We start from the raw sequence: 22,663 nt of genomic DNA, 5'->3' as shown, positions 1-22,663 counted from the left end.
GGCTTTATGTTTGAGCATTATGTCATTAACCGCTGCCTAAAGGCTATAGAAATGGGCAGATTATTTCTGATGTTACTGAAATGAAGAGGAACTGTAATGCTTCCGCATCAATGAGAAGTAAGATAACCGTTGTGGGGTTGAATAAGCATTGGGCCAGGCACCGGACTGGAATGATCTTTGTCCTTACTACTCTGGAAGTAGATTCTTTGATTTAGATGCATAATACAGCAGAAGTGAACTATTACCTAAGAGTTACTGGTCAGATGTCATATGTTAGTCTGTAAATAGCTTCTCTTTCCATGTTCCGAGATATAGGAACAATAGACACATCTTGAAAAAGCTGCACTGTATAAACTTTCTTGAACTGTCTTTTGGGATGTGGAAGGTAGAAAGAGACAGCATATTCAGGCCAGCTTGATTTCTTACAGTAGGACAATGTGTGCAGCAAAGCCATCATTATCTATTTATCAACACCAAGCAAATGTAACAGAATTAACATTTTTAAACACGATCAAGAAATACACCTTGCCTTTACTGAGAAAGATCTTGGGTAAAATTTAGACATCTGATATGTAAAGTGTTTCTGTCCTTGCAATATCAGAAGTCGTGGCTTGCTAGGTCCTCATCAGAAGAGGCATGCATTTGTCAATTATTTCATTGGGTTCCTTAAACTTCCATTCTAGCTTTTTTTTCTTGATGCTTTCACTATTATCCATGATTCAGAGATGTAGAGAGTGACTGGATGGATGACTCCGAGAATTTAAAAACAACTGAAACTCTGCATCTTCTATACATCAAAACTTAACATATTTTCACCATCAGGTAAAGTGCATGTCCCCAGAGGGCCTTTAAGATATTGGACATATCTCTTATCTTCTATGTGAAATTCAAATCCAAATTTGATTACAACAGGGCTCTCTTCAAATCTGGTTGCCTAGCAACAAGTTCTCCATGTCCAAGGAGAGAAGTTACCCATTTTTTTTTCCCCCTAGAAGATAAGCTTCAGAGACAACTGGGATTTTCTAACAGAGAGTCCTCCCACCCTCTTTTGTGACCGAAGCAATGAAGCATAAGACCTCCAACTGGCCAAGGTGACTCAGTAGCAGCCCGGGCACGAAAGGGAACCCAGGCTTGCCAGGGACTGGTGGGAAAGGCGAGTTGGTTCTAAACACCTGAACCGGATCCCTCGGAGAATTGATGTCGAGACCCCCAGCAAACCCATAATCTTCTAGGGGCGATCTCGGGTGCAGGGGATTTTTGTTCATCTACATCCAGAGGCACCAATCCCTCCCAACTCAAGGCATCTTTTCTTCCACAAGTTGTAACCCCCAAATGAGGCCACCTCGCCCCCTTTCCCTCCGCCACCTAGAGTCAGGATCAGGTATGGACACCGACCTTCCAGTCCCCCTGTCTCCGGGCTTTCTCAAAGTAACCAGGGTACGTGCTCAAGTCTGCCCCAGGATGTGCGCCCCTAACTTGCCCCGCAGCGTTAACCCCAGGCCCTCCGGGCGCTGGGCCACCCGTGCACCCCGCCCCGCCCTCAGCGTGGTTCCAACAGCTGGCCCCGTCCCTGCCCCGCCCCCAGCCCACGCCCTGCGCCCCGCCCGGGGCCCGCCGCGCTCCGCCCCGCTCGCCCCTCCGCTGCGTCACACCGCCCTGTCGCTGGGCGGCTCCCGCGGCTCCCGGGGCTCCAGCCGCAGCCCATCCTGTCTCCATGGCGACGCGGCGTCCCAGGTTCGCAACTCGGAACCCAGTGCGAGAGGCGAGCGGGGCTGGCCCTCCTGGTCCGCCCTTCGCGGGATCTCCTTTGCAGGGCCGCCAGCGGGTAAGCAGTGCCGTGGTGACTGCGAGTAACTTCCCGGTGCCCCCGCTAGCTGCGGGACCCAGCCCGCACCTCGGACAGCGCCTAACCCTGAAAACTTCTCTACCACTCCAGGTTGGGCCTCTGGAGCCCCACGGCTGCCGAGGCACCGCCCAAGAAGGTAGGATGCATGACTGAGAGGAGGGGATGTCTGCGTGGGTGTGTGCATCTCACCCTGCAGCCAAAATGAAAACTGTCATGTTCCATCCCAGGGTCTCCAACTCCTCCCCAGTTCTCCCTGTTGCCTGTGATTATTTTTTGCAAACAATGTAATGATTTACAGGGACCAGCATCCTCTGGCTTGCACTCTGCTTCAAACTTGTTTGGCTAGAGCAATGTGAACTTTGGACCTCCTTGATCGCCCAAGAGAAGGGTTTGCACTACATACAGATCGCCTCTAAATCCAATCTGGATGACTTGAAATGTCCAAAAATCAAGATTTTGACTTTTGACTCCTTGAACTACTCTGCACCGCACCACAATAGCATTTAAACAATATCTAGGCCGGTAATGTAGGTGAAGCTGTTTGTTCTTACTCCGAGAAAATTGCTTTTTTAAAGGAGATCTGAAAAAGAAACTATTTTTGGTTGTGAGCCTAGCCTTTAACGGCTGAGCCGACTCTCCAGGACAGAAAAAGATACTTTAAAAACTTTATTTAATTCTCCTAAAAACCAAAGTCAGTGACTCCCGAACACACACACACACACACACACACACACACACACACACACACACACACACACACATACACAGGGGTTTTCATTTTGTTTTAATCTCCAGAAAACAACCTCAGCATAAATGGTCTTTAACTGTTGAGTTTCCAGAGCTAAATACCAACACTTTCCTAGGGATTCCCCCTGTACCCACTCCAGAATTTCAGTCTCTCACCCCTGCCCTGCATTGAGCTACACACCTTAGCTGTGCTCCCTGCTTCCAGTTCCAAGCAGTGTCAGGTTTCAGTAGAACTGGTTTCATTTCCCAGTTCCAGGACTGTCCTTGCTGGGCCAGGCAATTCCAAATGAAAGCTGTAGGAGTTGTTGGGGGTGGTTTACTTCTACTGGCAGTTAAGTTCTGTTATGTGTTTACCTGTACAGGAGCCGAGGGGTAAGTGATTGCCTTTTATCCTCATTTTATAACTTCAAAGAGCTGAATGGCTGAGAGGTTAAAGAATTGACTAGAAATTACAAGATCTGTTGAAATTTGAACATAGGCTGCTACAAGCAAGCTGCTGTCCTGCCAAGAAAGAAATACACAGTTTATAAGTGCTTTGGGATATAAGTGATGGATGATCATATGCATTTGATGCTGTACAGTAAAGTGTGCCTGGGTTGTGTTATGCTTCCCTACCAACCGTCTCTTCACCATAGTTGCCAGGATAGACGGTATACCTATCTGTCTATTCATCCAGTCTCTGCAAATCAAAACACAAGATCATTTATAAAAACAAGTAGAATAAAAGGGTAAGATAGTTGCATAAGTATAATAAAGGGAAAATGTTATGTTTTTTATTATTACAAGAGGAACCTAAAATAAGAATATTTGGGAATTTGAATCTTCAGTGTTAATCTTTATAGTCCACATGGGTCCTGACTGGCTCCACTGGCTGCGGTTTGGTGACATGTGCTTAGACGTGTGTATATGTGAGATATATTATATCCATTTTTTGGGTACTGAGTCTTCAAAAGCTGGGGTGTTTACTGTCAGTTTGAGGCAAACATATTTCACAGGCTATGATATATGTGCCTGTACACAGCTTAGTGGCTACCATGTTGAACTCTAGTTGATATGATGTGTTCTCTATTTCTTTCCAGTTCTACTCATTCAGCAAATGCTTACTGAGCACTGACTTATGTGGTATGGAGTTCAGTAGGCCCTAGAAACAGGCAAATACATGAAGTCCCTTCTCTCCCAGAACTCCCATCTAGTGAGAAGATGATTATATATGTGAATGAAGCTATGATGTGCTAGTATTTGGCTCCATGGAAGACCTCTTACCTTTTATCTTTAACATTTTTCTTTTATCTTCTCTCTTTTTTGTTTTGTTTTGAAATAGTGCTAATATTTAGCCCAGGTTAGCCTGGCACTGACAGTCAAGACACTCCTGCCTTGGCCTACTGGGATTGTTGACATTCACCACCACACCCAGCCATGCAAGGGAGCTCATTTGTTTGTTTGATGGTGCTGGGGTCCAGTCCAGTTAGTAGCTGATGCCTTTAATGGATGTAGGATATACACTTATGACTAAGAAACATTTTTTGTCACTCTTATGTCTCTCTCTTCCTCTCTCATACTAAAGACTGAACACAGGATTTTGCATATGCTAGGCAAATGATCAAACACTGGCCATTTTTGTTTGAGACAGACATTAGTCTTGAACTTGGCTGTGTATCCCAGACTGGCCTGGAACTTGGCAGTCCTCCTTCCGACTTCAGCTCTCCTGCAATTACAGGTATATTGCCACAGTTCTGGGGTAAGAATAAGTTCTCAGGTTCCTTCATCCATGGTTGTGGTCATTCCTGAATTCTCTAGTCAAATCTCTATATTTGGTGTGTGCATTTGGTATATCTCCCCATCTGCTTCTTGGATGTTATGAACCAGGATTCTGTCCTTGGACTTCTCTTGTTCCATGTGGATGATGCAATACAGTAGAATTCTGTTTATAGATGTCGGCAGTAAATCACCATGGTCAGTGGGCTGTTGGCCAGCACCTTCTCTGAATTCTTATCTGGTCTTCTTGCCTCTGTTCTCTTTCAAATTTACCCTCCACCGAACTTATGGTGTCAATTTAATCTTCAGGTCTTCTTCAAAGCCTTGATATACATTGCCCAATACTTAACATGTGGCAACTAATGGCTTTTGTACTTTGTCCCCAAATACATTTGTAACTTCTTCTGCAGACATTCTCTGACACTGAACTGGACAATTCATCTATTGTTACCTGGCTGTGGCCCTAACTTTGCTAAATGTTACTTTTACTGTGTCATCCTATGGGGAAAGATCCAATCTTATAATGTGACAAGCTTGTGGTTGGGATTCTTTCCATTTATTTGAGGTGGACTTAATGCTTCTCACTTGACATGTCCAGAGGCTATGCTAATTCTGCTATCAAAGCTCTATAGGGTGCCAAGTATGATAGCAAGAAGTAGTAGCCATAGTAGTCAAGGTTTCTTTTGGTTTCAAACAACAAAACTGCCACAACTCAGGCTTGTCTCAGGTCCTGCTCATGGTAGGGACAGAGATTGAGTGGAAATAGGGATTCGAGATAGCATTAGAGGTTGTATGTGTGTGCCTTTTATATGTGTTCATTCTGTCTCTTCCCTTCTTTCTCCCTTTCTCCTCCTCTCTCCCTATGTTCCCTTACTCCTCATTTCTCATCCTAGAGCTCTAGACTCACATTTCCCAACTTTATGACAGTCCTAGTTGGGAAACCTCAGGAAAATTTTGTGACGAGCTAAGCTTGGATCACAGGTACACTACTTGGGCTTTGTTTGTCATTGTTAGCTTATGAATTACCACAGTGGGTGTCTTAGTTGGGGTTACCATTGCTGTGATGAAAAAACATGACCAAAGCAACTTGGGGAGGAGAGGGTTTATTTGACTTATACTTCCACATCTCAGTCCATTGCAGAGGTAAATTAGGGCAGGAACTCAAACTAGGCAGGAACTGATGCAGAGGCCATGGGGCAGTGTTTTTTGCTGGCTTGTACAGCCTGCTTTCTTATAGCACTCAGGACGACCAGCCCAGGGATGGCATCAACCACAATGGGCTGGGCTCTCTTAATTTTCTGATTAAGAAAATGCCTGTAGGCTTTCCTGCAACCAGATCTTATGGAGGCATTTTCTCAGTTGAGGTCCCTCCCTCTTAGATGACTTTAGTTTGTGTCAAGTTGACATAAAACTAGCCAGCACAGTGGGTGTGCTTGGGAACACTGCCTTTGTAGTCAAGCAGCTAGATCTGGAGACAAACACTATGTAGTAGATTGTTTATGGATTCTTGTAGTAAATACAGTTATGAAAGGAATGCAAGAAACACAGAGAATAAGTCCTGGGCCTAGATTGTGGCACTGGAGGATGGCTCAGGGATTGCTCAGTTGATGGTCTTTCTCCTTCTCAGCCTTTCCACCTCTGCATGCAGACTCTTTTGAGTATCACCTCTTGTCCACATGTTAAAAAGTTTGATTGATCCTAATATTCACTATTATCTCAGTTTGGACAGTATAGAAAATTACATTGTAGCCCCTCAGAAGCTTTGAGTACAGTGCACTTAAGCCTGGACAGGAAGGTTGATGCTGTGTTTCTGCCTTGAGATGCTGAGTTTCTCAAAAGCAGGAAATCCATAAATCCATCATTGTGTCTCCACAGCTTAGCACAGAGTAGTGAGGTGCATAGCAGGAAGGTGTGCTTTTCTGTTTCGGTGCTGAGGGTCAAACTCAGCAACTCACATGTGCTAACTACACAGCACACTCTTCCCCTAAACTGCAACCCCAGCCCAGATTTCTGTTTAAATAGATGTTGATTATTACATGTGAATTGCAGAGTGTTATGATTATTCCCATTGCCAAAGGGACTGTTGACAGACATGAATAGAGTGCACCCATATTCCAAAACCCAGAGGTTACCCAGGGATTCCACTTTAATTTCACTCATGTTGAACATTACAGCTTTCTCTGTGGGTCAGAAATCTTTATTAACATGTATCAGTACTTTAGGGCTGAGGTGACTTTGTTGTCTTCAAAGCTAATCTATCTTAATCACAGCTTCTATTTTTGCTCCCCAAAACAGTATTAGCCCAAAGGACATGTCCCCAGCTTTTCTTTTAGATAAAAGAGGAAGGTTTTTGCAACACTGTCTCTCCTATGTGCCAGGCTCTGTGCTAAACCCCTCATCTAGTTTACCCCACTTAATCTTTACGATGATCCAGAGAAGTCAGCCCCATGATGACCCCCATTTTTCTGGTGGAAGAGCTGAAGCTTAAAGGAATTAAGTCATTTTCCAAACTGGCTTGAGTAGTGGCAGAGCCAGCTTTGAATTTGCTCTCTTACCCAGAGCCCTGGCTCCTGAGTGTCACTGACTCCTAATGAATCAGTGTTAGGATGAGAGAGGGCAAGTGGACATATCCTGGGGAATAGTACAGTGGGACTGGGGAGAGTCTGGGTCTCCATCTGTCTGAGCTCTATCGGTCCTGATTTTCCTTTCCCTGCCAAAATGGGAAAATGATGGTATGCCTGCTTGTGCATCCAAGTAAGAGTTGTAGCCCATGCAGATCTGAAGCTGGAGACGTGGGGGAGGCTGTAACTGGAAAGGTTGTGCTCTGCCTGTCTTACCACTGTGTCTCCAGGATGATAGCCATCTGTAGAGCCTATTTAGTTCATCATTGCATTGGCTCCTCCTAGGCTAGAGAATCAGAGGAAAACCTTTCGTTTATCATACTTTGGTTTTCCACAGCTGGCTTCCCTCAAAAGATGCCCTGCTTTCTGGTACACCAGAGCTCTCTAACAACTCTGCAACAGAGAATTGAGTTGTTAACATATTTCATGTTTGGCTTGGTCAGGGTACCCAGAATGCAAAGCCGGGGATGAAAGGGTAAACATCTCTGCGTGTGTGTGAGAGAGACAACTGAAAAGTAAGCAATCCCAACTAATGACCTTTTGCTTTGCTGTCCACAGTCTTGGCCCTGAATTTTGTATTCCAGAAATCCCCAGGTATGTAATAATAGCTGTTTAGAAAGTCTGTTTTGAGGGCTCCCACTTGGGAGGCAAATGGATCTCTGTGAATTCAAAACTAGCTTGGTCCATATAGTGAGTTCTGGATCAGTAAGAGCTGCAAAAGTAAGACCCCTGTCTCAGAAACAAACAAAAAGTCTGCCTTGGGATATGGAGCCAAGTGGGAGAAACAAGTGAATTGTTAACATATGCTATAATTAAATGTGATCTTTTCCATAAGTTAAAAAATACAACTGAAGTTTATCCAGATATATAAAGGGCTCCATTATGGGAAAATCAATCCTATAACTAGGTAACCTAGAAAACAACAACAACAAAAAACCCTCAGAGAAAACATTAAACTTCTAAGTATTAATAAATGCATACAAATATTTGTGAGATAAAAATTAAAATGTGGGACTGGTGAGATGGCTCAGCAGTTAAGAGCACTGGCTATTCTTCCTGAGGACCTGGGTTCAATTCCCAGCACCCACATGGCAGCTCACAACTGTCTGTAACTCCAAGATGTGAAACCCTCACAGAGATACACATGCATGCAAAATACCAATGCAAATGAAATAAAAATAAATTATAAAAAATAAAATGTATCATTGGAGAAATAAAAGATCAATTTGTACTGTTATATTTAAATCATACATGTTTATATATATATGATACTTAATATTTAAATAACACTTAAATGAAGCATTAATCTAATTAATCTTAATAAAAAAATCAGGAGTCAAATATTGGGATAAGAACCTGGAAGATCAGAGAGCCCAGTTGCCCCAGTTGCCTTCTACCTCTCTCCTTCCTTATTTCAAAGAGGCTGGAGACCCTTTCTCCACCCCACCCTATCACTTCCCATCTACACCTCCCACACGCTGGAATTAAAGGCATAAAGCACCACCACCCAGCTTCTGTGGTTAACTAGTGGCTAGTTACACCCTCTGCTCTCCAGGCAAGCTTTATTTGTCAGAACACAAATAAAACATCGAACAACACTTAAATATTTAAATAATTAGTAAAATTCCATGTCCTGAATATGGAACCTTCCACCTTCCTCTGGCTCACATCTATTTTAAAATATCTTTCATGGCACCAGCAAACTGGACGGTGGTAGCGATTGACTTATTTATCATGTTTTAGTTTGTGGAAGTTGGGGAGATAAGTGTAAGCTTAAATGAAGTTATGATTTCCAGGGTCAGGTCTGTGGGAGGGGTATCCTAGGCCTGCTATTGACTTTATTGTAGTCTAGACCTAGAATTAAAGATAATGAACCAAAAAGGTAATAGAACTAGGGAATTGTTCGACACATCACCACTGTCCCATGCTGAATCATTTCTGCTGCTCTGTTTAAATGGATTCCAAGGGGAGATAAGAAGAGAGTTGGTTTCTCTAGACCAGTGGCTCTCAACCTTCCTATTGCTGTGACCCTTTAATACATAGTTCCTCCATTATTTTTGTTGCTAATTCATAATTGTAATTTTGCTACTCTTATGAATCATAATGCAAACATCTGTGTTTTCCAATTGTCTTAGGTGGGCCCTGTAAAAGGGTCATTCCATTCCCAAAGGGGTCAAGACCCACATGTTGAGAAACAAACTTCATTTCTTAGCCCAGATGGATCCATGCTTAACAGCCTGCTAATGGTTTTGTGTTTCATTTCATTTGTGTTTACATTTATACAAATATTTAGAAATTTACAAAGCAAATATCTGTTCCTTTCTTTTGCAGAAACTACCTAGACAAAAAAGATATTATAAAGGTAAAGGATACGGGGCTGGGATGTAGCTCGGTATAGTGATTGCCTAGCATGCAAACCGGAAACCCTGCTTTCAGCCCCAACCTCCATAAAGTGGTGGTGGTGATACACGCCTGTCATACTTGCCCTTGGAGTTTTGGGTTATGTGCCTACCTTTTTAATGGCTGAACCATTTCTCCACCTCAATCCTAACACTTGGGAGGTGAAAGCAAAACTTTCAAAAGTTCAGGGTCATTCATGGCTACATAGTAAGCTCAAGGCCAGTCAAGGATGCATAAATATGCCTTGTCTCAAAAGAGTAAATAAATAAAATGTATAATGCTGGAGGTTTTGTTCTTTTTGGGTTTTGTTTTTGTTTTGTTTTTAGAATGCTTTGGGTCAGCTTTACCATCAGTTTATAAATTTTAAAAATAATTTGCTTTAGTATATATTACACAATAGAAATATTTATATAAGGGCTCCTAATATACTTTTTCCAAATACTTCAAACTAAAATAATTCTAGTTTTCCTTCCTGCTTCTATTTTAGGCACCAAAAAGCAGACAGAATGGCACATTGCTAGTGTTTGACCCAAAGGGTAAATGATTTATTTCTTAGAATGTGTTTGACCATGATCTTGTTCTGAATATTAGTTAAGGAGAATATTGGAATGGTTAGATGTGGTTTCATGACTCAACAGTAAACCCTCTGTTGTCTATCTTTCAAAAAAAACTTAACTATTTCTTAAATAAAATTTTATGTTAGGGATAGCACTGTTGAAAAAATACTAAATATTTTTTTCTTTTCTTTCAGAAAAAGTGATGATTGGCCCAAATAAATCACTGTCACAGTAAGAAAATGTATTTGGCCTTGCCTTTTAAGTAATTAGAAGTAGATAATGCAAACCATTTATCACCTAATTAAACTTGCAAAGTCGGATTGCATGGGTGAGCTTCAACTGTTACTAGAGTAGAGAGATATTTAAGAAGAAAACTGAACTGTGATAAAAGTGAAGTATAGGTGAAACTCACTTCTGCCTAATGCTTAAACGAAGGGCTTTCTGGCTACGCTGTCTTTTGTTTAATTTCCACTGCTCTTCCCTGTTTCCTTTGATACTGCTTCCTTCTTTAGATCATCTCTGTCAGTGAACACTTACTTTGAAATTAGTATTCTTATCTCATTTAACATGCATCGTTAGTCCTACGTAAAGGAAAAAAAAATCACCTTGAACAGTTGAAGAAACTGGAATTTGAAAATCACAGTGTGTATCAATTGAATTGCTGACTATGAGGTATTAGCTCCATTCACAACATCCAATACTTGATTAAAGTCCTTTATGATACAATCATTTCCTAGGTTCTGGGGGAAAATATATTATTTACTCTATGAAAAACTACACTTTGAATATTGACCTTAAAACAAATTCCTAGGGCTGGAGAGATGGTTCAGCAGTTAAGAACCTCTTCCAGATTTGATACCCCGCACCTACATGTTGGTTCACAAACATCTGTAACTCCAGTCCCAAGGAATACAACAGCCTCTTCTGGCCTTTTGGGGCACTGAGCATATATGGTACACAGATTCTTGCAAGCCTGACCTCCTCAGTTCAGTTCCCAAAACACACATGGTTGAAGGAGAGAAACAACTCTCAGGAATGCATATGTATCAGTGGTTCTAAAATTTCCTAATGCTGCAACCCCTTAAATACAGGTTCTCTTATTGTGGTGACTCCCAACCATAAAATTATTTTCATTGCTACTTCATAACTGTAATTTTGCTGCTGTTGTGAATTGTAAATATCTGATATGTAGGTAGTCTTAGTAGAACCCTGTTTCTCAACCCCTTGGGTCAAATATTGAATATCATCTTGAATATTATTGGCTGAGAAAAATTCTACTCCATGCAACATATATTTTAATTTCCATATTGTAATAGCTGAAGTAGTCTTCAGTTTCCTTGCATCTTTGTATATCATATAAATATAATACTTTAAAAAATCTTGAGTGGACATGGTGCTGTCTACCTTTAATCCCAGCAGCCAGGAAGCAAAAGCAGGCAGATCTCTGAGTTTGAAGCCAGCCCTATCTACAGAGTGAGTTCTAGGACAGCCAAGGCTACACAGAGTAACTCTTGTCTCAAAAAAAAAATAATAAAAAAACAAAAACAAACAAAAAAGCCAAACTTGTATTTATGCAGGGAGTGACGTGAGCCATATGTGTGAAGGGCAGGAGACTATTCAACTACTAGTTGTCTCTCCTCTTGTCATGTAGGTCCTGGGGCATAAACTCAGCTCATCAGGCTTGGCAGGCTTTACCAGCTGTGCCATCTCACCAACCTGTATACTTTGTATCAAAGAGAAAGTAGTATGTAACAGAACAATATCAGAGGACTTACATTTGTTTCAAATTAAAGTTACAGTTCACCAGAAAAAAAATCTGTATAAAGCATTTCCATTTACATACACATAATTCTATATATCCTGTTATCACATAGCTGAAAGCATACCCAGAAAGCACGGGATGTGACGTTCAGTGGTAACGGAGGTTAACAGGTCATTCATTGGTGAAAATAAGTGAGTGTTGTGTCTGTTAGCCCTGCTGCATTGGTTGCTTTTCTTGTTGCTGTGACAAAATAAACACCTGACAAAGCAACTTAATTAAGAAAGGGTTTATTCTGTGTCACAGTTAAATACACTACATCATGGCTGAGGAAGAGGCAGGGCAGCAGGATTGTGGGGTGGCTAGTCGAACTTCGTGCAGTCAGGCGATGAATGAGGTGCTAGCTTGCTTTCTCCTTTTCATTAAGGCCTGAGATCCAGCCCATGTGATAGTGCTGCTCATATTTAATAGCTCTTTTTTACCTCAGGTAACTCAATCTATAAACTCCCTCCTAAGTGAACCCAGAGGATTGTCTCCTAGGTGATCTACAGACTGTCAAATTGACATTCGGGAGATTGGGTGCCTTAGGGCTGATATGGCTGTAGACAGCAATCAGGACTAGCCATCACAGCCAGTGTTCATAGACAAACAGTGCTGAGCAGGGGTGAAACCCAGCAGAAGTGAGCCACATCCCGAGAGAGGCGCAGCCCAGGAAGTCACTGCAGCCTGGACCCAGACAGAAAAGCAGAGGGACATGTCTCTCGGTCCCCATCACATTTGACTATGAAACTACCTTTTGCAAGAACAGCCTGGTCAGGTTTCCCTGTGCTCATTCAGGGACAAGAGCAAGGCTAGTAAATTCAGCCAGTGAGCTTCACAGATGTGTGATGTGACCACCCAGGCCCCTTACCAAAGGTGAGGGTAAAAGGATTTAGTGTTTGAAGACAAATCATAGTAAAATAGAAACTTTGGGTACCATAGCTCAGAGAATTAACTTACGCAAACTGTGAATTTCTCAGTGGAGCTTCCCATCCACTTTCATCCCATTGTTGGCTCCACCTACTGACTGGCTTGTCGGATTTGGTTAAGTGAAGACCCCACCTGTGCTAGGTTAGAGGAAACTGTCTTTCTTCTTTCCCCTGTTCCTGGTCTTCACTCCTGTCCCAGCTAGAGGGAAAATGGCTGCAGCAAATCCACAGTTCTTTGACCACAGTTGAAGAAATGGTATCTGTGGGTGTTTGTTGCATAACGGCAGTATGCTATAAACCTTTTATAAGATGAATGATAAGCTGTTTTTTTTTCCTTTCTGCCTCACTTTTAAGAAAATGCTGCTTTGTACGAAGACCGAGATTGGCGAGCAAGCTTTATAGTTCCCCAACACAGATCTCCCTGGGTGTGGCTAATAAGTTCTCAGCAAAGTAAGATTTAAATCATTGTTGGTTTGGGCCCATGGTTGATTATTATAAACCATTTAAGACAGAATTTAAATTATAAGTTTTCTGAAGACACAACTAATAATAATTGGGGAACATTTCCTTAAATATACAGAATAGTCCTTATAAATTAAGGAAAATTTATGATTTCTACCTTCCCATAGCTTTCAAAACTACTTAATACCTTCCATGTATGTATAATAAAATTTGAAATCTTTCCTCTGTTGTCACTGTTTTGAAGCCAATGAAACTGTTTTCTTAAGTGGTTAGAGTCCTTATTACGGTGAACATCATTTTCTTCTCAAAAGGAAGTCAGTAAGGTGTTTTGGGGGGCCATTGTTTGTTTGCTTGGCTGGTTTTGTTTGTTTGTTTGTTTGAGACAGGTTCTCACTAGGTAGCTCAGGTTGTCCTGGAACTCACTATGTAGACCAATTAATCCTCCAAATCATAGAAACCCACCTGCCTCTGCCTCTCTTGTGCTGAAATTAAAAGCATGAGCCACCACACCTGGCTAAAGTCAGTAGGTTTAATTGGAGACAAGGCTGCATTTCTTGCCTCTGGTTCTTTGAATGTCTGTGCTGTAGACTCTACAGGAAATGAGAAGAAAGGGGCTTTGTGCTTCACTGTTAAACTGGTGATTGGGTCAGTTCTCAGGCAGGTTTTGGTCATGGGTGTTGTTGGCATGGTTGATGCTTGCAACAGTAGCATTCCATGCAGCCACAGGACAGTGAACTTGTCACCTGCCTCCACATGTGTTTAGGGTTAATCAGAGCATTTTGAATGACTCAGTCCTCAGAACTGTGCTTGTTAATTTCCTCCTCAGGGATGTAAGTTAGTGGATCTGCCAGCATCCTGCTGCACAGAATCTTAGACTTATACTGTCTTGTTGATTTCAGTTAATGCCAGCTTCAGCAATGTCTCGCTTCTCTTGATGGTACATAAAACAGTGTCTGATAATAATGGCATGTAAGAGTCAACAAAATACTGTCATTCAGTGGAGAAAAGGGCATGAAAGCCCTTTTTTAGAGCTGATATGACTAAGTTCTGGTGATCAGTTTTATGGCATCCTAGCAACAATCCTGCCATCCCAGGAAATTGAAGACGTCAGTAAGTTCTCACTATCAAGTTTCTTAGTTGATGCACTGATATAATTAGAAGGCTAAAGGGTGAGATGCAGAACAAACATAAATCGTCTTCCCTTGCCTTCTTTAAGTCCAGAGAAGAGTGTGTTGGTTTGGCTCTGATGACATTTTTATCTCTTTCTGAAGAAGTTTTCAGGTTAGTGTACAAAGTATGAGGTTTTGTCATGATGTCTTCACTCATGTGTCATAATTTGTTCTCAGTTATTCCTCTTTACCATGGCTACCTCTCACCCCCCTACAGCTTGTTCCCTTTCTTTTCCCAGTCAGCCTCCCTTTCTACTTTTCTTTTCCATGAATTTTTGTGGTGATACATTGTTTATGATATAACAAATAAAGCTTGCCTGGAGATCAGAATGCAAAGCTAGCCACAGCCATAGAAACTGAGCAGTAGTGGTGCACACCTTTAATCCCAGCACTCAGGAAACAGAGACATATGGATCTGTGAGTTCAAGGCCACCCTGGGCTACATGAAAGTGAATCATTCTAAAAGAGAAACAGTTCACATCTTTAATCCCAGCACTAGGGAGGTGGAGATAGGAGTGATGTGGCTGGGCACTAGAGAAGAATATAAGGCGGGTGGAGACGGGAACTCATTGCAGTCTCAGTGAGTCTGTGCAGCTGTTCAGCCTCAAGCAGTCTGAGGTTTGGTCACCCCTTTGGTCTGAGCATTGGTAGAGGTAAGAACTCTCTAGTGGCTTGACTGCTTTGCTTCTCTGATCTTCAGCTTGAACCCCAATATCTGTCTCTGAGTTTTTATTAAGACCAACTAGAATTCGTGGTACATATTTTATTACTCAATTCCTACTACTCTTGAGATGGCTTTCTTCCCCTTCTAGTTTCATAATCTGTGAACACATGAATAAGCACACACAGACAACGCAACAATTTTAAACTTGGGTTCTGCGTCTGAGAGAAAACATTCAGTATCTGTCTTTCTGATTCTAGCTTATTCCCCTTAACACAGTGACTTCCAATGCATCTATTTTCCTACAAATGTTATGATTTCATCTTTCTTGAATGACATAACTTATTTATCTGTTTACTTATTTATTTACTTGCTTACTTTGGTTTTTCAAGACAGTGTTTCTCTGTGTAGCCCTGGCTGTCCTGGAACTTGTTTTGTAGACCAGACTGGCCTCAAACTCAGAGATTCACCTGCCTCTCTACCTCATAAGTGCTGGGGTTAAAGGCATGCACCACCACCTCTTAGCTGGTGCATAACTTATTTGTTTGTTTGTTTGTTTGTTTGTTTTTTGAGAATGATTTCTCTGTGTAGTCCTGCCTATCTTGGAACTCACTCTGTAGACCAGGCTGGCCAGAGAATCATCTGCCTCTGCCTCCCAAATGCTAGGATTAAAGGTACACATGCCACCATGCCTTGTGTATATGCACCATGTATTTTCTTTACCTGTTCATCCTGTCTTAGTTAGGTTTACTATGCTGTGATGAAACACCATGACCAAGGCAACTTAGGAAAGAAAGCATTTTATTGGGGACTTGCTTGCAATTTCAGAGGGTGAGCCCATGACCGTATTATGGGGGCAGCATAGCAGCAGGCAAGCCAGAATGGCACTGGAGCTGTAGCTGAAAGCTCATATCTGATCCACAAGTTGCAGGCAGAGAGAAAGCAAGGTTGGGCTTGGCATGGGCTTTAGAAACCTCAAAGTCCATCTTCAATGGATACCTCCCCAACAGCACCACATCTCCTAATCCTTCTCAAACAATTCCACTAACTAGGAACCAAACATTCAAACATATGAGTCTATGGGGCCATTCTTACTCAACCCACCACAAATCCATTGATGAATATTGGTTCCATTACCTGACTATAATGAATAGTGCAGTAACAAACAAATATGGATGTTGAGTATCTCTGGGGTTTGATGGCTTAGAATCATCTGGGTAAACAGCCAAAAATGGGGTAAAGGCTCCATTCTTGTCTCTTCTAAGGAGCATAACAAGCTGGTCAACCCAGTTGTAAAGTCATAACCCCAGGGCTGGCAAGAGGGAGCATAAGGTAAAGGAATTGGGTGATTTTCTCACTAGCACAGGTGTGCTTCTCTGTGACTGGAGTGCTGTATCCAGAATGCCTTGTCTCCTTGTGCTGTTTTTAGCATGTAAAAGCTAAAGAGGCTGTTTTATGACTGTGGGGTTAGTATTAGTGCTGGTACCTCACTGAAAGAATAGCACTTGGAAAGAGCATGCGTCTGTTTACATTTTTTAAAAACCATTCAAGGCTGATTTCCTTCAAGGTTTTATGTCACCACATCTCGATAAACAGAAAACATTTCCACAAGTGATTCTCTTCCATGCTCTTTGTTGGAACCCTGAAAAGATCTTATGAATTGTTGTACAATAATAAGTGCCAAGCAGAAATAGATTTTCATGAGCAATGAAAATTATATTTTTCTAAAAGACAACATTCTATTTAAGTCCATGTTTGGTATATTATATTATGATTTTCTTTGAAACGTAGTAGGCACTTCAATGTTCAAGTGTTTATGAACATTGAACATTGAAGGGCACTATGCCTGACGAGATGTTTCACTGTCTGCTTTAACGGTTAGAAAAGAAGCCTCTTCAAAGAAGATGGAAGATAAAGTCTCTTTTAAAAGTACTGAAAACAGACCATCTTCCAGGAGTATTAAAAAAAAGGATGTCTTAACAAGTTGGCAGTCTGACCTGTGGTCATCTTCCTTCCTAACAGAAATTGCAGGTAACAAATAGCATGTCTTAATGGACTGAATTATGTTGGCTTTGGTTCTGCCCGACTGTCCATGACCTTTTGGACATGAGTTAACTTCACTGTCTCTCTAAGGTGAGTCAAAGGAAGCATTAATTGTTCAAAGTCAATATACTGGGTTATTTGATGTACAACCAGAAAAGCATCTATGGATAAATATTATATAAGATGATCATTACAGAGTATTAAATCCTAGATTGGATTAAAACACTATGACAGCTTTCCAAGCCAGAGTGCTGGTACCAGCTTAAAATCTGGATACAGTTGTCAAAGCAGACATTGACCTTTCTCTTAGGAAGTTCACGGTCTACAGGGAGATAGTTGGCCAGTTCTTTAAAAGAAAGTGCTCATCGGTTGAAGAATAGATACGAAGAAGATGTTGCTTACTTACATAAAGGAATAGTTTAGACATTAAAAAGAAATAAAATGATGTCATTTACAACATGGATGGAACTGAAGATCTCTATATTAAATGAGTCAGCCAGGCAGAGAAAGACAGTGCTAAAATCACTCTCATCAGTGGAACCAGTGGTTAAGCCTGGAGAGAGGGTTCTGGCTATTTATAATAGCCCGAACCTGGAAACAACCTAGATGCCCCTCAACTGAAGAATGGATAGAGACAATATGGTACATTTACACAATGGAGTACTACTCAGTGGGAAAAAAATGGAATCTTGAAATTCGAAGGCAAATGGATGGAACTAGAAGAAACCATTCTGAGCGAGGTAACCCAGTCACAAAAAGACAAACGTGGTATGTACTCATTCATATGTGGATTTTAGACATGGATTAAAGGATTACCAGCCTACAATCCACACTGCCAGAGAAGCTAGGAAACAAAGAGGGCTCTAAGAGAGACATACTCTGGAGAAGAGGAAAGGGACAATATCTCCTGAGCAAATTGGGAGCGTGGGGGGGGGGGGTAGGAGAATGATAGGGGGAGAAGAGGAGGGGTGAGGAAGGTATGATGGGGTAGGGAGGTTGAGTTGAGGGAAGAACAGAAGAGAGCAAGATAAGAGATAATATAATAGAGGGAGACATTATAGGTTTAAAGAGAAATCAGGCACTAGGGAAATGTCTGGAGAGCTATAAAGATGATACCAACTAACAATCTAAGCAATAGAGGAGAGGCTACCTCAAATGCCCTCTCCTGATAATGAGATTGATGACTAATTCATATGACATCGTATAGCCTTCATCCAACAGCTGGTGGAAGTAGAAGCAGATACCCACAGCTAAACCTTGTGCTGAACTGGAATCCAGTTGCAGAGGAGGAGGACTGATGCGCAAAGGGATCCACACCAGGCTGGTGAAACCCACAGAAACAGCTGACCTGAACAAGGGAGAGCTCTTGGTCCTCAGACCGATACCTAGGAAGCTGGTATCAGCATGGGACTGATCCAGACCCCCTGAATGTGGGTGTCAGTGAGGAGACCTTAGAAATCTATGGGGCCTCTTGTAGTGGACCAGTACTTAACACTACCATAGGAATGGACTTTGGGAGCCCATCCCACATGGAGAGACACTCCCTGAGCCTAGACACAAGGGGGTTGGCCTAGGCCCTATCCCAAAGAATAAGACAGATTTTTGAAGACCCCCTATGGAAGGCCTCGCCCTCCCTTGGGAGAAGAAAGGGTATGGGATAGGTAGAGTGTTGGGGGGGCAGGGGAGGAGGGGTAGGAGAGGGACATGGGATTGACATGTAAAATAATTTTCTTTCTAATTAAAATTTAAAAAAATGGATAGAGGGTTACCACAATCCGGCAAGAAAAGCAAGAAAGTAGGGCTGAGGAAAAACCAGTCAGTACAGGTTAGAGATAGGAGTCGAGTCTGATGTGTGGTAAACAGTAGGATGACAAGAAACAAGGAAATGGTTCTATTCCAAAAAATTAGACTGATGGAGTTTGTTTAGCCATAAGGAAGTGACAGGTTTCATGCATCAAAACATTACATGGTATTCATGAATACGTACTTTTTTTTTTTTTTTTTGAGACAAAGTTTCTCTGTGTAGCCTTGGCTATCCTGGAACTTGCTCTGTAAACCAGGCTGGCACCAAACTCAGAGATCCACCTGCCTCTGCCTCCAGAGTACAGGGATTAAACATGTTCACTACCATGCTCAACTGAATGTAATTTTTATCAATCACTTTAAAAATAAAAATTTTAAACAGCAATGTGAAACACCAACATGAAAGAATTTGAGGCTATAAGAGGGGCCACAGTGAAATTAACAGCTCCCAGGAGAGAATACTTTGGACTCAGAGATTAGGAAACTTCTTTACAATGCTGAGTGTCTGTGAGTTGAATGGGTCCCTCCCTGTGATGTCACGGGATGTTCTTGCTCACCCATTATGACCTTCCTTTGATGACATCAGTATGAAGAGTTGGTACAGAAACCAGGTGTGCTCTGGAGAGTTAGGAGGTCGCGATTCCATGGAGACTGTGGATGAGAAAAAAACAGGTAGATGGGTACTCTCAGAAGATCTAGTGGCGTGTTTCAGGCTGGCATATTTGACCTAGAGTTGGTTTTATATTTTTTTTCTGGTCTGTGTTTTCCTAGCCTGTCTTCTCTGGTGCTCTTTCCTGAAAGTCATCTTTATCTTTTCTATGTAGAGTACCTCATAGTCATGATCTCATCAATGAAGAGACTCCATAGATACAATCTTTTGAGAAGGGGGTCTAACTAGTTGAGTCTGAACCTATGAAAGACCACACAAAGCCAAAGGGACATCCCATAGTGCTTCCCACAGGGGCACATTAGATGAAACAAAGTAAATACTCTTTTTAATTGCCCTAATAGTACATTTTAATATAGGATGTAATTAAGAGTATCAGTTCTAGTCAAACTGACTCCCAGACCAAGTGGGATTGCTACATGAACTTGAGTAGGGGTTGTTTCACCTTTGTACCTCCTGTTTGTTCATTAGGGGAATGTAATATGAAATAGTAATAGAAACACTACCCAGCTGGAGACACAGCTCAGTGGGTAAGAGCATTGGCTGATCTTCCAGAGGACCCCAGTTCAATTCCCAACACCCACATACTGTCTATAACTCCAGTTCTAGGGGATCCAACAGCCTAGACATGAATACAGGCAAAACACCAGTGCACATAAAGTAAAAGGAACCATCTCAAAGAACAATAACTAAAATTATAAAGAAAGGAAAGAAAAACACTACCCATCTCACTGGGATGTTGACAGAAATAAATGAGCTACTATGTGTATAGCCGGGAGCAGTAATCATGTTTTTTTGTGTGCTGATTGTTTTTATTAATATATTGGTTTCACAGATGCTAATAGGATCTAGTCCAATTTAGCATCTAAGCTTTCCAGTGTTGATTGGTTATGTGTGCTCTGTTTAAGGGGAAGCAGGCAAGGATGCAATCCTTGGGAAGCAAGATAAAAGTAGTGAGTATTTCCTTGAGGACATTGAGGAGAAGCTGTCGGATTCAACAGACGGCGATGGTGATGATGACACAAATGATGATGATGACGAAGGCCCCACTAAAAAGGAGACCCGTGCCCCACTAGAGTTAATGGCAGAAGTAAGTGTTTACATGTGTATTATAACTAAAGAAGCATACGGTACTCGGGAGGCAGAGGCAGGCAGATCTCTATGAGTTGGAGACCAGCCTGATCTACAGAGTGAGATCCAGGACAGCCTTACACAGAGAAATCCTGTCTCAAAAACTCCAAAAAAGAAAGAAACATATAGGGCTGGAGAGATGGCTCAGTGGTTAAGAGCACAGACTGCTCTTCCAGAGGTCCTGAGTTCAATTCCCAGCAACCACATGGTGGCTCACAACCATCCGTTATGAGATCTGGTGCCCTCTTCTGGTGTGCAGATATATATGGAAGCAGAATGTTGTATACAAAATAAATAAATAAATAAATAAATAAATAAATGAATAAAATCTTAAAAAAAAAGAAAGAAGCCTATAAATACCAAAGTCATTAAATGGGATATTATGTTATTAAGTAGAGCAAATTAGTTATTAATATACTTAGTAATTGTTTGTTATTAATAATAATTTAGCATTATTTAATTAGTATGTATTTATTTTAAATTAGCCTATTTCTTTGAGGTACCATATCTCCCTAAACCTAGAGCTTCCATCTTCTTGGCTAGGCTGGAAGCCAGCAAGCCCCAGAGATCCTCTTGTCTCCATCTCACCCCACCCACACCCAGAGCCAGGGTCACAGGTGTGAACAGAACTCATGGCTTGTTTCATAAGTTCTTAGATCAGAACCCTGGTCCTTACGCTTGTGACGAAAGCACTAGTAACTACTGAACTCTCCATCCAGTCCCCAGAACTTAGTTGTAGATGCTTCAATGGCAGCTAAAAGTGTATGAAGATTCAAGGAAGAAAACTAAACATTAACATCAGAACCTGGAAAAATTACAAACAAAACCAGAGCTGAAAAAGCTAGTTAAAATTCAAACGAGTTATTATATCAATATCCTGCATACATTTGAAAATATGTAGATAAACCAATGCATATCATAATTAAGATGAAAGCAGAAAATCCTATGCCTGGTAGCCCATGCCTGTGATCCCTGGTCTTAGAAGGTAAGGGCAGGAAGAATAAGAATTCAGTTGTCCTCTGTTACATAGTGTGAGGCTAGCCTGGGCTACTTGAGATATCATCTCAAAAAGAAGTTAAAAAAGTAAAATATAGCTACAAACAGGAATGAATATAAAAATGTTGGAGCTGGATAGATGGCTCAGCAGTTAAGAGCACTTACTGATTTTGATGAAGACCTGAGTTTGGTTCCTACTTGTGTACACCCACCTGGCAGCTCACAACTGCCTGTAACTTCCAGGGCTTCTGATACCCAATTCTTGACTCTGCGGGCACATGATGCTCACACCTACATGCAGACACTCACATATCCACATAAAATAAAAGTAAAATTAAATTAAAATCTTAACCTTGGATAACAACAGAGATTTTTATAGTAAGAATTCTTTTTTTAATTTTTTTAATTTAAATTAGAAACAAGATTGTTTTACATGTCAATCCCATTCCCTCTCCCTCCCCTCCTTCCCTGCCCCCCACTAACACCCTACCTATCCCATACCATTTCTGCTCCCCAGGGAGAGTGAGGCCTTCACTGGGGGATCTTCAGAGTCTGTCATATCCTTTGGGATAGGACCTAGGCCCACCCCCTTGTCTAGGCTGAGGGAGTATCCCTCTATGTGAAATGGGATTCCAAAGTCCATTCATACGCTAGGGATAAGTACTGATCTACTACAAGAGGCCCCATAGATTTCCGAGGTCTCCTCACTGACACCCACATTTATGGGGTCTGGATCAGTCCCATGCTGGTTTCCCAGTGATCAGTCTGGGAGCCAAAAGCTCCCCCTTATTCAGGTCAGCTGTTTCTGTGGGTTTCACCAGTATGGTCTTGACCCTTTAAGTAAGAATTCTATTGCATGAGTAGACAAGGCATTTGTTAATATGTAAGGAAATGAGAACATGGCTTAAATTAATGAGCAATAGAAAAGTTTCTCAGTTTGTTTACTTTCTTTTTTATTGGTGGGAGGTGGGCACTTGTGTTTCACATGTAGAGTCAGTTCTTGCCTTTTACCGTGTGGGCCCTGGGGATCGAACTTAGACCATCAAGCTTGGCAACAAACACCTTTACCAACTGAGCC

General features: G+C 41.7%; 1 protein-coding gene across 1 annotated transcript in view; it reads left to right on the top strand.

Annotated features, from left to right (window-relative positions):
- The first annotated feature begins 1,383 nt into the window (after positions 1-1,383).
- The window catches only part of Erich2 (glutamate rich 2), a 29,742-nt gene continuing 8,462 nt past the window's right edge, over positions 1,384-22,663 (top strand). Inside the window, exons 1-9 of the mRNA XM_035446853.1 lie at positions 1,384-1,825; positions 1,937-1,982; positions 7,528-7,563; positions 9,301-9,331; positions 9,857-9,905; positions 10,121-10,157; positions 13,008-13,103; positions 16,828-16,976; positions 20,367-20,548. Coding sequence (XP_035302744.1) covers positions 1,384-1,825; positions 1,937-1,982; positions 7,528-7,563; positions 9,301-9,331; positions 9,857-9,905; positions 10,121-10,157; positions 13,008-13,103; positions 16,828-16,976; positions 20,367-20,548 — 1,068 coding nt within the window. The remainder of the gene's footprint in view (positions 1,826-1,936; positions 1,983-7,527; positions 7,564-9,300; positions 9,332-9,856; positions 9,906-10,120; positions 10,158-13,007; positions 13,104-16,827; positions 16,977-20,366; positions 20,549-22,663) is intronic.

The sequence above is a fragment of the Cricetulus griseus genome, chromosome 6 (assembly GCF_003668045.3).
Source record: "Cricetulus griseus strain 17A/GY chromosome 6, alternate assembly CriGri-PICRH-1.0, whole genome shotgun sequence".
Taxonomy (NCBI): Eukaryota; Metazoa; Chordata; class Mammalia; order Rodentia; family Cricetidae; genus Cricetulus; species Cricetulus griseus.
Note: the sequence above shows the minus strand (reverse complement) of the source record. Positions and strands in the feature narration are given on the sequence as shown.